General features: G+C 31.8%; 1 protein-coding gene across 1 annotated transcript in view; it reads left to right on the forward strand.

The window, feature by feature from the left end:
* LOC143225037 (dual 3',5'-cyclic-AMP and -GMP phosphodiesterase 11A-like) overlaps positions 1-15,698 on the forward strand; it is a 154,619-nt gene that overhangs the window by 123,310 nt on the left and 15,611 nt on the right. The window contains exons 12-15 of the mRNA XM_076453700.1: positions 2,599-2,745; positions 9,370-9,477; positions 11,438-11,547; positions 14,285-14,375. Coding sequence (XP_076309815.1) covers positions 2,599-2,745; positions 9,370-9,477; positions 11,438-11,547; positions 14,285-14,375 — 456 coding nt within the window. The remainder of the gene's footprint in view (positions 1-2,598; positions 2,746-9,369; positions 9,478-11,437; positions 11,548-14,284; positions 14,376-15,698) is intronic.

Below are 15,698 nucleotides of genomic sequence, written 5' to 3' on the forward strand. Positions count from 1 at the left end.
GACGAAGCATTGAAAGTCAATAAGTTGAAGATTTTTTTTTTCATGCGTTCGTCTTACTTTGTTTATATTTCTCTAAGCAGACAAATTAAAATAAATGTAAAACATATATACTGTCAAACGTGAATTATATCTTAAATATTAGGTCTGTAAGTATGAATGGTATTTGAACAAAATATAAAAATAGTTATTTAAATTAAACTACAACCATAGTTCTCAGTTTTGGGATCGAACCTAAAACGTAGCTAGTCATATCTTGAATTGTATTAGTCGCATCAATTACATGAAGTGCCAGGTGTCGTGGATTCAGATCCCTGTAGCACCAAACGTGTTCGCCCGTTCTGCCGTTGGGACGTTACAATATGACGGTCAATCACACTATTTATTGGTAAAAGTGTAGCCCAAGAGTTGGCGGTAGGTGGTGATGACTAGCCGCCTTCCTTTCAGTCTTACACTGCTAAATTATGGTCGGCTAGCGCAGATTACCCTCGTATAGCTTTGCGCAAAATTGAATAACAAATAAACAAACAATTACATGAATAAAATTATAAGTATACTAAACCATAAAAGCCTAAAATGTGGTGGTTCGATGTCTTGTAGTGAACCAATAACTTATTATGTAGCCTTGCACTATAACAACAACAATTAAACCGTAGCGCTTATTGGACGGTTCCTAGTCAAAGTTTATTTGGTTTGTTATGAATTTTGCGCAAAGCTACAAGAGGGCTATCGGCGCTAGCCGTCCTTAATTTATCAGTGATAGAATAGAGAGAAGGTAGCTAATCAACACCACTATCTCATGAGTACTCCTTTACCAACGATAAAGATAAGGCGAGATTGGCCTTCACGCGTGTAACGATCCCATTGCTAAAGGGGCGAGCATGTTCAGTGCCAAAGATTCGAACACTCGAATATTCTATTGCAAGCCGAGCGTCCCAACCACCAGGCTATGGCAAACCCTGTTAGTCAAACTAAACCACAAGAAACAGTTCTCTAATCGCTAATGTTCCATCAAAGATTGCTCATATATTTTATAATTACAAAGTGTATTTTAGTAATTCTCTAAACTATTTATTCACAGCACAGTCATAACTTTACACAATTCATAAAAAAACCTGGTTCTATTTTTTTCAGTAATTCAAACGTAAGTCACCTTCAAACATTTTAGGAGTTTATCCAAAACAATTGTAATTAAAAATATTCATAATAATATACATTTTATTTTCATACAAGTAGTGAGCATAACATTTAGTTATTTTGAGAAATAAAGAATATTTGTTATTGACATTAGAGTGAGCTTGAATTTGTTTGTCGTGTTACTCTGGTGTCACTCCATCTAACCTCTATTCCCACAATGGTTGCTAAACGGTAAGTGTGAGGGCTTAAATAGGCGCTTTGAGAAGAGAACGGATAGTTAGCTCATTGTATAGCTCAGTGCTTGGCGACGAACAAATAAAAAATCTATACTCTCGAGCAGGTATTAGGAAGCAATCTTAATCGTTTCTTCTTTAAACTTAAAGCGAAATCGTTTCTCATTTATATTGGAAACTTTGGAAGAGAAGTAATACAATAACAATAATGAACTAAAGTAGAAATGAATAAACAAGTAAAAACATTAACTGTAGAAGCAGCTGAACTGGCTACGCACTAAAACACGTTCTGGGACGGGACTCTTTAACTGGATGGAGGAGAGCATGTGCTAAAAAAGGCTAAGGTGTAATTATAACTTTAGTAAGCAATTTATTTGAACGTTCACAGTAAATAGTTTGTAACACATACATATTTACTGTTCAATAGTTTCAAATCTGCTTTTGAGATGAATGCTGTATTACTACTAACATAAAAATAAATTACGTTGTTGAAAAGCAAACTATTTTTATTTTATTTTAGATTTCTAATAGAACTACAACGTATGACAAGCTACACTAGGTTAGGTGCCGCGTAAAGAATGTACATGCTGTTTCAATAATTATTATCACGAGCCATTAACAAACTGGCTAACAACAACATATTTAGTTGGTCATTATTTCAAACTTCTTGCGTAAAATTAAATATTGAACATATTAAAATACATTTGCTTTCTAGAACAACCTAGTTTTACTGCGGATACAATCATACAGTATTGTGTTTCTACACGGTGAGAACACATTCTGACGAATTTAACAGTTTTACCTTTCGTTTCGTTCCACAGATCACAAGTCAGTGCCAGGCTAGAGGGATTAATAGATTTATGAATAACATAACACACAATAATTATCAAATGTGTTTGAATGTTATTCATTAGTTGTGGCTATCGTGGTGTCAGCTATGTGGGAAGTGAAACCTTTATAACATTTGGTAAAAAGAGAGGAATTTTAATGGTTTGCGTCTTTGAATTACTAGAATTTTTGTGTTATTTAAAAAAAATCTATTTTTGAACTGTTTCGTACTATTTTATTCCCATACGTCGGAAACTGAAACCGAAAGGAATATTATTCTTATCTTTTTTTCATTTAATTTAACGTTCAGATTAATAGATGGAGTATTTCTTACGAAAACAGCCATGAGGTGTCACTCTACGACCATAAATCATTGTTGTTTTTTCTTCATTTTGCTTTTCAGGACGCCAGGATACCAACTGCTGTGGAATGGCACTTGGAAAGTTTGCAGTTTGACGATTTTTCTTTAAGTTCCGACGAAATGATTTTTGCTTCCATCAGGATGTTCAAAGATTTAGGACTAATATCCAGATTTCGAATCGATTATCAGGTATTGTTAAACCTAGAATAGAAATTGCTACTTCTAAGAATGGACGCCATATTACACGAGTAATGATTAATTATGCTGTTAATACAGAAAATGAATGGATAAAATACAAAGTGCAATATAACGCACTAACTTTTTCTATCTAGATATAATTTTGCACACGCATAAAAATATTGAACTTTCTCTTCGCATGATCCTGTCTGAAACATTAATCTTATCTGTACTATATTATTTATTTGTTTTGAATTTTTACACAAAGCAAGACGAGGGGTATCTGCGTTGTCTCTAATGTAGAAGTGTAAGGCTCAAGGGAAGGCACCTAGTCATCACCACCCACCATTACTTTTTCACTATCCAGTAGTGGGATTGATCATTTCATTATAAGACCCCCAAGGCTGAAAGGGCGAGCATGTTTGGTGTGACGGGGATTCGAACCCAGGACCCTCAGATTACGAGTCGAGCTGACTAACCACCTTGCCATGCTGGGCCACGAGATATTATATATATGTGTGTGTGTGCGCAATTAGTTTACAAGTTAATAAGCCTAAATAAGGTTGTTATAGTTTTAAAATTTTAAATCTCACGTTAGTATATAGATTTACTGAAGATTATTTTGAGCCTAAATAAGGTATTGATATTTAAAACTTATTTTGCGATAACATGAGAGGCTACTTCTTGATTTATGATAATTCAGATCTACTTGAAAGGTTTGCCACTCTTTCAGGGCACGAGCGATTTCTAGACATATTTACTTTATCATATGTGAAAGTTCGTTATTTGTTACTGCAGTAAGCGTTACCATATAATTCTAACCATTTACTAGATCGTCCTATAAAACTTCAAAGGCCGAGCGTGACTCACGTCGATATTTTAAAGAAGTTTGGATCCGAGTAAAAACGTTTTACGTTTTATTGTTTCAAAGTCGTACTGTGCAACTTGGTGCCAGGCGCGTTATAAGAGTGTGTGTTTTCTTATTGCAAAGCCACATCGGGCTATCTGCTGAGCCCATCGAGGGGAATCGAACCCCTGATTTTAGCGTTGTAAATCCAAAGACATAACACTGTACTAGCGGAGAGGGGCGTTATAAGAGTGATAGCTAAATCCAACTATTTGATTAGATTTTAGTAGGTGTTGTTGGCTGACTGCATTGTTGACCAGTTCAAAATTAGGAACGACTAGCGCAGGTATCCGATTACACGGGTAATCGAAAGAAATAAGATTTAAAAAATGAACATAAGCCTGGGTATAATGCAATTAATACTTTATTTTTAAAGAATTTTTAAAAAGCTGAAGGTAATTACAATCATTAAGGAAAAAACTTTGCCTCACAAACACCTGTAATATATAGCATATAAACTTATGTTACACGTATAAGCGCATGCGTATTATGAGTTAAGACCGTGCTATATGAGCTTCGTCAGGAATATTAAATTCTCTTTTATACTTAAGATTGTGTTCTAATCTCATTGAAATAAGCCGAGTTTAAGAATTATGTTTCTTTAACTTCATGCAATGTTTGTAAGGGCATGGTTTTGTTTTTCTACAGAGTGTTAATTATGTTAGAGTAAAATGATGTAAAAGTTTCAGCACGTCATTAAATTTCCTGTCGCTTTATCAGGTCATGTTCTATCTGTATAGTTTCCACATCAAAAAGATTCGTCATGTCCAACTAACAGTACACCTCACTGCATGCTTTCTATATTCTTCATAGCCTAAGCGGGCGACCATTTTCCAGCTACTCTTTTGATAGTTCATACGCATAGAAATTGTTAGATTTTGCGTCTCGGATGTCTTTACGGAATAGCATGAAAGTCAGTTTTGTACTCTAACTTCTTCATATAGCCCACATTTGAATGGATATATGTAATGAAGTAACCTTGTGAAGACAGGATTGTGTTGCTTTTCCCCACGGATATTATTCCTTCTTAGTCATGCTACGTAATATTACAAAGTGACTGGTAATAAGTTTTACCCTAAACATTGTTTTTGTGTATTTGCAGAAGAAAATGGAAGCGACCTATGTTCTCTTTCTAAATGATCCCTCTGATCAATAGTCCTTTACTTACCAAACAATTAAATAAACAAAGCCCTCATCTTAAATTCTAAATTCTTTATCTGAAGACATAATTATTATCGAAGAGTGTAAACACTATGCTCCGAAATGGACTGTTACATTCTCTTCCTAATAATAAACGATTATTAGCAGAATAACCTTTGTTAAAAACGCGGTATTTTATAACGACTGTAGTTGTGATGTGACTCAAAGATTTACGTATTCAAAATCGATTTAATACCACTCAATTTTGTACTTACAATACTGTATTTTAATTAATTATGAAAGATGTCTTTTCGTATTCATCAAAAAATTGGAAAAATAGGCATAAGTCTTTTCGCTATTATAGTGAACAAGTCCTGTAACCAGTGACGGAAAAGTTCCATTTCTTTTATCAATATAAATTATTTCGTGACCTTTAAAAGTTAATCCTTTTGCAATCTTGGTTTTCTTCAGAGCCAAAGCTCTGAGCTACTCATACCCCACCCCATGAATAGTAGTTATTGATTTGAGTTTAGTTTGAATTAAGCACAAAGCTACACAATGGGCTATCTGTGCTCTGACCACCACGGGTATCAAAACCCGGTTTTTAGTGTTGTAAGTCCGCAAATATACCGCTGAGCCACTAGGGGGCGAGTTGTTATTGAACATTTCAGTCATGCTAAGATCCACTCAACAATAACATACTGTAACTCTTCATTTTTTATTCTGTAAGTTACATTACATTTTGAAACGTTAATGACAGTGTGATTAATTACTAAGAGTTTGATATAGAATATCCTGATAGCGAAATAAAATTTCTCATCAACATTATTCATGGCTGTTCTAACGTCATTTTAAAAGTGAATGCTGAGCTTTGCCTGCGTGCGCAGCTTTTCAAACGGGAGACAGACAAAAGTTCGCATAAGAAATCACGTTTCGCAATATGTGTAAGATTGTGATCTATGGATGTATTATTTCCATACTCTATTATGTACTACTGAAATACTTCTAATATTTGTTAATATATCAAAACCGAAAATAAATGTGTGTGTGTGTATGTTTTCTTATAGCAAAGCCACATTAGGCTATCTGCTGAGTCCACCGAGGGGAATCGAACCCCTGATTTTAGCGCTGAAAATAGATAGGCTTCGAACTGCGGAAACAACTTTAGCGAAGAAAGCGACCTTTTGTTTCAGATCAGACTAATCAGTTGCATTTTTTTTGTTATTAAACAAGGAATATTACAAGACACTTGATCATCGGTTATCGATTGGCTCGCAAAGCTTAAAACCTGTTTATTACAACTTTTATGGCTGGACACTGAAAGCTTCGAGAAAAGCAAGTTTGACACTGAATTGACTGTTCACGAAATTGTTTTAACAAAGATAGTTCTGGCAACACATTTAAAATTGGTATTTAAAACACATATTAGTTAAGTTATATTAATTACATGGTATATCACAAAAACAATGCGGGTCAGTAAATCCGTAATTGAATACGTATTAGCTCGTATGGAAACCCAATATTTCTATTAGCTACTCAGGACAGTGGTAACATTTACGTTTACATGAGGGTAAAAGTGAAAGACGTTTATAATGCATTGTTCTGTGCGAGTGTAAAACTGCGATGTTTATAACATTAACTTTCAAGACTATTACTTCAGTAAAATAAGCAAACACGTAAGGAAACACATTCAGTTAACTTGTTACCTTTCCGTAGTTTATACATAACGCAATACCATTACATATTAGTACAATTATTAAGCGACAATTAGGCCGATAGCCCAAGAGTTGGCGGTCTGTTGTGATGACTAGCTGCCTTCCCGCGAAGTTCAAAAACCAAAGAAATTAGGCCAAAGGTATAAATAGTCCTGCCCCCCGCTAGTCCAGCGGTATGTCTTCGGATTTACAACGCTAAAATCAGGGGTTTGATTCCCCTCGCTGGGCTGAGAAAAGGTCCTCCTAGTTGGGAGTTGTGCAGTAGACTAACAACCTACTCACTTAAAAACCAGTCTGTTATAGAAACCGCAAGTGATTGCGGCCCTATGATCCTTAAGGAATTTAGTGGCAAAATTAAAAAAAAAAAAAAATATAAATGGTCCTAAGTACCTCTATCCTATAAATATATATTTAAGAAATATAAATCAAGCTGGCCACCATGCACTAGACGCTTAAAACAAGTATAATATTTATTATTAATTTCATTTTTTATCATTATTATTAGTTTATTTTTTCCGATAAATATATATGGAAAAAGGGGGGGAGAATTTAAAAAAATACAAGAATAAAAGTGAAAAAAATAAAAATAAAAGAGGGAAAAAATAACAAATAGATAAAGGAATAAAAGGGCAAGTGAAGACAATACGCGGACATTGCTCTGAAAAGGGCCGCAGTAGTACTGTGGGATAATCTGGCCCAAAAGCACCACAATAACAACATAATAGTAGACGACATGAAAACCAGGGATGTAGGAAGAGGTCTTGTGCACCTGACCCTCCTGGGTATTTAAAACTTCAACATACCCAAATACTTACAAAGAAGAAAGCGAAAATATGAATAAGTTTTGTACTAGAAGAAGAAGATTACACCATTACCGTTAGTGTTAGAAGTAGATTACACCATTACCAATCGTGTTAGAAGTGGTACGGATAGCGCAGATATCTCTTGTATATCTTTGCCCGAAGTTCAAAACAAACAAAGTTTCTTGAAGATTGTATGGCCCTGCATGACCAGGTGGTTATGGTACTCGACTCGTAATCCGAGGGACCCGGATTCGAATTTCCGCCACACCAAACATGCTCGCCCTTTCAGCCATGGGGGCGTAATAATGTTACGGTCAATCCCACTATTCGTTAGTAAAAAAGTAGCCCAAGAGTTGGCGTCGGGTAGTGATGTCTAGCTGCTTTCCCACTGCTAAATTTGGCAGATAGCCCTAGTGTAGTTATGCGCGAATTTTAAAGGTATATTTTTAAACTTAATAACAAATGAATTTATCAATTTTGATTATATTTACATAGAATTTAGTAACATTAACTAGTATAAACAGTAATTTTTCAATCGTATTCATCCTCAATAAGGATAATAATGATACTTAAATCAATCTGTGTATTGCAATAAACAGAGAAGAACAAACTATGTTTTACATGAAAAATCTTGAGCTCTCGATGAACCTGCGGTAAAATATCTTCAATTAAGTTTAAAACATTCTGAAAACAGATCAGACTATCTGGTAATACTCACTTAATTACTTATGGAAAAACTGTTAAAACGTTTACGTTTATTTATATCGCTCTTTCTAGGTGTGATTGTTTTCATGTTTCAGATACTTTTAACTCTCGTTGTTGTTTATGCTTCAAAAACTTTTAACTCTCATTGTTTTCATGTTTCATATACTTTTAACTCTTATTGTATTTTTAAGTTTTAAATACTTTTAACTTTCATTGCTTTTATATTTCAGATACTTTTAACACTCATTGTTTTCAACTTTCAGATACTTTTAACTCTCATTGGTTTTTATGTTTTAAATACTTTTAATCCTCATTGTTTTTATGTTTCACAAACTTTTAACTCTCATTGTTTTTTATGTTTCAGATACTTTTAACTTCCATTGTTTTTATGTTTCAGATACTTCTAACTCTCATTGTTTTCATGTTTTAGATACTTTTAACTCTCATTGGTTTTTTTATGTTTCAAATACATTTAACTCTCATTGTTTTTTATGTTTCAGATACTTTTAACTTTCATTGTTTTCAAGCTTCAGATACTTTTAAATATCATTGTTTTCATGTTTCAGATACTTTTAACTCTTATTTTTTATGTTTCAAATATCTTTAAGTTTCAGTGTTTTCATGTTTCAGATACTTTTAACTCTCATTGTTTTTTGAGTTTCAGATACTTTTAACTTCCATTGTTTTTTATGTTTCAGATACTTCTAAGTTTCATTGTTTTCATGTTTTAGATACTTTTAACTCTCATTGGTTTTATGTTTTAAATACTTTTAACTCTCATTGGTTTTTTATGTTTTAAATACTTTTAACTCTCATTGTTTTTTGTGTTTCAGATAATTTAACTCTCATTGTTTTTTATGTTTCAAATACTTTTAACCCTCATTGTTTTTTATGTTTCATATACTTTTATCTCCCATTGTTTTTGTGTTTCAGATACTTTTAACTCTTATTGTTTTTATGTTTCAAATACCTTTAAGTTTCATTGTTTTCATGTTTCAGATACGTTTAACTCTCTTTGGTTTTTTATGTTTTAAATACTTTTAACTCTCATTGTTTTTTATGTTTCAAATACTTTTAACTCATATTGTTTTCAAGTTTCAGATACTTTTAAATATCATTGTTTTCATATTTCAGATACTTTTAACTTTTATTGTTTTTTATGTTTCAAATACTTTTATCTCTTATTGTTCTTTATGTCAAATACCTTTAAGTTTCATTGCTTTCATGTTTTAGATACTTTTAACTATCATTGTTTTTGTGTTTCAGATACTTTTATCTCCCATTGTTTTTATGTTTCAGATACTTTTAACTCTCGTTGTTTTTTGTGTTTAAGATACTTTTAACTCTCACTGTTTTCATGTTTCAGATACTTTGTCAGTTCTTATGTACCTTGAGAAAAAATTACCGCAGTATTCCTTACCATAACTGGCGTCATGCTTTTAACGTTGCTCAAGTGATGTTTGCCATCCTTACGGTTAGTATTAAGTTCTATAGGTATTTCTAAGTGGAATGAACGTAATTATTTTGTATTTTTGTTCTAGCTCTGAAATCTTACGAAGAGTAACTGTAGCCTTTGTTCGCTGTAGTAAATAGCGTAGAAACTCAGATCGGTAAAGTGTTGGAGAGTTCTACGGGTCTCTAGAGTCCTACTGTAGTTTATGGTTGGAGAATACTAAGTTTCTCTGGAGTTCTTCTACGATATACATCATTATTAAGGTCGTGTCGTTCCAGTTTGTGTGTTAAGCTAATAACTGTTCTGTGTAAGCTCAACGTTTCAGGATACAAAGTCCGCCCTTGAAACCATGATTTTTATTACACTTGAAAGTACTCGATTTCGATGAAAAGTGTGTACTTGGGCGCTGTTGTGATCCAGCTTGTAAACTGGGCGTCGAGGTGAAGTTTGCAGCACCTTCTACTTAGCTACTTGGTTCGCTTGCTAGCTACGAGAGTTTAAAATGAACAATACGTTTGGCACTGATGATTTAAAACTAAGGGATTCAAAACGTGAGAATAACTGTTTAAATCAGGCTGATAATTCATACGGACGTATGAGATTGTTCAAAAGACGGATGAAATAGGCTTAAGTGAAAGAGAAACAAAACAAAACACGTTAAATATATATATATACACACACAATAAAAATACTGATATATATCCCAGGGAAATATCACAATAATGAAACTGCACAACTTTATTATAGACAAATTCTGGTTTCTCACTGATGAGCTTGAAGTTTCGTGATGTTGCAATCAGGGTTTCATACTCTCGTGGCAGATAATTTTTATAGCAGACGAACAAAGAATAAACTGTAAATGTCTGTTTGTTTTCTTTTAGCAAAGCCACAAAGGCTATCTGCTCAGCCCACCGAGGGGAATCGAACCCCTGATTGTAGGGTTGTAAATCCGGAGACATACCGCTGTACTAGCGGGGGGCAACTGTAAATGAAATTAAGGCCTAGCAAACTGAAATGAAACAGGAAAATAATCTCATTTGTCCTCAGACAGAATATCATTGACTAAACTTTAGCTCTGAAATAAACAAAAAATGGCTCCTGTTAAAGTACCACTAGTCAACTAAAGAACATATTTTACTAAACAAAAATTAGAAAAAACGACATGCCACATATGATGCCAATCAAAACTAAAGTGGAGTAGTTATCTATTTTGTAAAGAACTTTGAAGAGTAACTTTTTCATATTGAGAGTTTTAAAACTTAATATAAAAGTGAAGTGAAACTGGATCAGGACACAGAAAAAAGAAAGGATAAAATGAAGTTTTAAAACTTAATATAAAAGTGAAGTGCAACTGGATCAGGACATAGAAAAAAGAAAGGATAAAATGAAGTTTTAAAACTTAATATACGAGTGAAGTGGGACTGGATCATGAAAAATAGAAATGAATCGTTTCGAAACTGTATAAATTTGGCAAGGTATCAGTGGTATTATAAATTCAATTAAGGGTTAATATTTTAGTTAAAAACAAGAACATATAAATCATGTATTAAGTTAACTAACGCGCTTTCAGAGGTTTATTTAATTTAACGTTCCAGGAAAAAAAATCAGAAACATATATTTCATATTCTCAACGTAATACTCTTTGAACTGTTAATTATTGAATATCAAATATTAGATCAAAAATGTATTGTATTTTTAATTGTTTATCAGTTACACTTACGTTTCAGTTCCTTAATTTTTTAAAAATTTTTGAGGTGGTTAGTCCATTACAGTTTTCTATAAGTAAATTATTAAACTTATCGATCAATCAGTTAACACAAATCTAAACCGCGTTTAGCAAGGTGTTATATTAAATTATGTAAAATGTCTTTGTTTTTATAATTTTAGGTTAAGGTAAGTTTGACAATTGAACTCGTCTTATTGTTTTAAATGATATTTGAAGAGTTGTTGGCCATATTTAACATTGTATTTACATTCACAGAACTGTGGTCTAAAAGCTATTCTTACTGACTTGGAGATATTTGGAATGCTAATTGGTTGTCTATGTCACGACCTCGACCATCGAGGCACGAACAATGCCTTTCAGGAGAAGTAAGTGACCATTAGTTTGAGATTGTAAATAGTGTTTAAAGAATTGTATATTTCAGAAAAGAAATCCTTTTGTAACCTATATGTAAATTGTTCAGATTTCTATTGACTCCATTTGCACAATCTGTACAGTTATAACTTGTAAACTCTTTTGTGAAGCTAATTTTACTGGATTGGTTATATAAATTCTGCAATTTAAAATTGAATTGTGAGGAAAACAACTATTTTTTTATCCGTGCATCTTAGAGCACAGTCTTTCATTTGATTGACGCAACAGGTATTACAAACTTTGTTTTGAAGGCAATCTGTCTCGCATAGTTGTTGTTCACTATCGATTTGAACCTCTTTTGGGTGTCAAAAGATATTAGAATAAAAGTTTACACGTCTCATATGTGCTGTATATGTTAATTCAGTAGTTTAAATAAAAGGAGATCAAACTTTAAACACAGTTGTTCAACTAAATGTCACGTGATTAGTTTTTCTTTATTCTTTTACAGAGTAAAGTTAATTAAATTTATCTATTGCGACTCAACCTACTTACTCAAGAAAAAAAAGACCAAGTTATCTATGTGTTAGTCTCAAAACTTAAAACTTGCTGTAGCTCAAGTATTCTCTTCAACTTGCAGAATGGACTGGTATAGAAATAAGTATTTACTTTCGAAAGTGTTTACATTCTAAGAATTCATAAGTAACTTTAGTTAAAGTAGGAGACAGAGACACTTCTATCACATTAATTTACATGTGTTGAACAAACAGTCATGATAATGTTAAATATAGGTCTTTTTTTCTCACATAACAATAACAGATTTTAAATTAACAAGATATATACATACAAGGCAAGCCAGCTAGTGTACTAATGTTACAGAAATAGTTAGAACTAAGATTGTAGTAAACCTAATGTTCACTCAGGTTTAAACTGAAAAATAGTGCAATATCGCATGAATTATGCTTATTTGCATAAATTGATTTAAACGAGTTTCTTCAAACTGTAGTTGAACATTAATGTTTGTAAAATACATTTTGTTATTACTTTCAAATCACAAGAACAGTGAATTAGTTTCGTTGTGTTTTTCATTGAAAAACACAAAACAAAAACATACTTGTCATCGCAAATAGATAATTTATAGGAACGTATCAAATAACATAATTAAAAGCATATTTTGATTACGTGTCTATATAAATGTTAAAACTTTTTTAAGTAAAAGGAAACGGATTAGGTAAGGATCACACTAAGGTCATTACGATGGTGGATTGTGAATGAAATGTCAAAATGACCCACTGAATGGTCATTACCCATCTTACAGCAACCAAAACTTTCTTCACTTAATTCTCCATTATGATAAACATGTTTTAAAGATACAACCTGATATTTAGCGAAAATTCACAATAAACAGCTCGTCCATTAGCGTCAAAATATTTGAGTTTTACAGGCTATCCGTGCTACTCTTTCAGTAACTATTGCTCAAGGTTAGCTTGTTTAGATGCACCTATAAAACGCATTCCATGAAAACACTAACACGCCGCCTAGGCGTTTCATTTGACATTTAAGAAGTAATAAAAACTTCTTTGGCTAAAAATATAATTTTCAATTACAAACAAACAAAATAGAAATCATTAGCTGGCTTACAAACGATGTACAACGTTTTACAATTTGCTTCATCTTAATTATTTGTTTGTTTTAAAGCCACATTTGGCTATCTCCTTTTTTCAGCAAATTTTAGCATTGTAAGTCTGTAAACTTACCGCTGTCCCATTGGAGGACATAAAGATAAATCCAAAAAGGTTGAATTCTGACACAAACAAGGATTTTACTGTTAGAAGTTAAAAAATCTCCAAATTTTTAACTGTCTCGTACTCCTCTTTGTTGTTCAAGTTACTAAATGTTCTAACAGATGGTCTTCATATTTACAACTCTAAGATAACTGGTTCGATTCCCCTGGGCGGACACGGCAGATAGCACGATGCAGCTTTGCTATCACAAAACACCAACTCACTTAAACTGATGCAACAGAAAGCGTCAAGTTCTTAGCACTTGAAACTGAACCCAAACGTTATTAAAAATTTTTTCAATGATATTAGATAAAAGCTCTGTCCTCATCAGACAGATTCTGATCGTAATAAATGACTTGGAATCCAACTACTAATTTCATTTTGAATCATAATGAAATACAAACAGCAGTAAGCGTCGTGAACTGTGTGCTTAGGGGGATAAAAATGTTCAGTTCGTTTCCATTAACACTATGTGGACCTAAATCTTTCAGTTCATGTTTCACCTCATTTGTTTGTCTTTTAACTACAGCAATAATACCTTATACCATAAACCTGATTTAATTTTTTCATAATTATTTCCTCATTTTAATGAAATAACTGTGATAAGTAAATATCTGTACAATTCAAACGTACAGTTAAATTTAGTAAGTTTGTCTTATTTAAAAGAAAAAGAGCTCTCTCAGTACACGTATCGAACATTCTCCGGATGTGTTACTGCAGCGTGTTATTTTAAATATTTGTATAAGTGACAGAGCAGGTGGTCGTAAAATTAAAAAAAAATAAGAAGTTTTAAAATTAATTAAAAATAAATCTCGTGTTTTCACTGAGTATGTTATAATAGCAGACATTTATAACGATCCGAGTGCTTCTATATGTAAACTTGATTAAGCAAACGAATATTTTGTGTATGTGTGCAGAACAAAGACTAAATTATCTCACATGACTGAAATAAAACTTTTAAACTTCACAGAAGTGGATCTGCACTTGCATTGCTGTATGGAAGTAAGGCTACAATGGAACAGCATCATTTTAACCACGCTGTAATGATACTGTCAAGTCAGGTGAGGTCTGTAAGATGAATGGATATTTTACTAATGAATGGGTATTTTACTAATGAATGGATATTTTACTAATAAATGGGTATTTTACTAATGAATGGGTATTTTACTAATGAATGAATATTTTACTATTGAATGGATAGTTTACAAATGAATGGTATTTTATTAATGAATGGATATTTTACTAATGAATGGGTATTTTATTAATGAATGGATATTTTACTAATGAATGGGTATTTTACTAATGAATTCATATTTTACTAATGAAAGGATATTTTACTAATGAAAGGATATTTTACTAATGAATGGGTATTTTACTAATGAATGGATATTTTACTAATGAATGGGAATTTTACTAATGAATGGATATTTTACTAATGAATTAATATTTTACTTATGAATGGATATTTTACTAATAAAAGGATATTTTACTAATGAATGGGTATTTTACTAATGAATGAATATTTTACTATTGAATGGATAGTTTACAAATAAATGGGTATTTTACTATTGAATGGATATTTCACTAATAAAAGGATATTTTACTAATGAATGGGTATTTTACTAATGAATGAATATTTTACTATTGAATGGATAGTTTACAAATGAATGGGTATTTTACTAATGAATGGATATTTTACTAATAAATGGGTATTTTACTAATGAATAATGAATGGATATTTTACTAATGGAATATTTTACTAATGGGGTATTTTACTAATGAATGGGTATTTTACTAATGAATGGATGAATGAATATATTTTACTAATGAATGGATAGTTTACAAATGAATGGGTATTTTACTAATGAATGGATATTTTACTAATGAATGGGTATTTTATTAATGAATGGATATTTTACCAATGAATGGGTATTTTAATGAATGAATTTTACATGATATTTTACTAATGAAAGGATATTTTACTAATGAAAGGATATTTTACTAATGAATGGGTATTTTACTAATGAATGGATATTTTACTAATGAATGGGAATTTTACTAATGAATGGATATTTTACTAATGAATTAATATTTTACTTATGAATGGATATTTTACTAATGAATGAATATTTTACTAATAAATGGGTATTTTACTAATGAATGGATATTTAACTAATGAATTAATATTTTACTTATGAATGGATATTTTACTAATGAATGGGTATTTTACTAATGAATGGATATTTTACTAATGAATGGGTATTTTACTAATGAATGGATATTTTACTAATGAATGGGAATTTTACTAATGAATGGATATTTTACTAATGAATTAATATTTTACTAATGAATGGATATTTTACTAATAAATGGGTATTTTACTA

The sequence above is a fragment of the Tachypleus tridentatus genome, chromosome 9 (genome assembly GCF_004210375.1).
Source record: "Tachypleus tridentatus isolate NWPU-2018 chromosome 9, ASM421037v1, whole genome shotgun sequence".
In the NCBI taxonomy this organism is placed as follows: domain Eukaryota; kingdom Metazoa; phylum Arthropoda; class Merostomata; order Xiphosura; family Limulidae; genus Tachypleus; species Tachypleus tridentatus.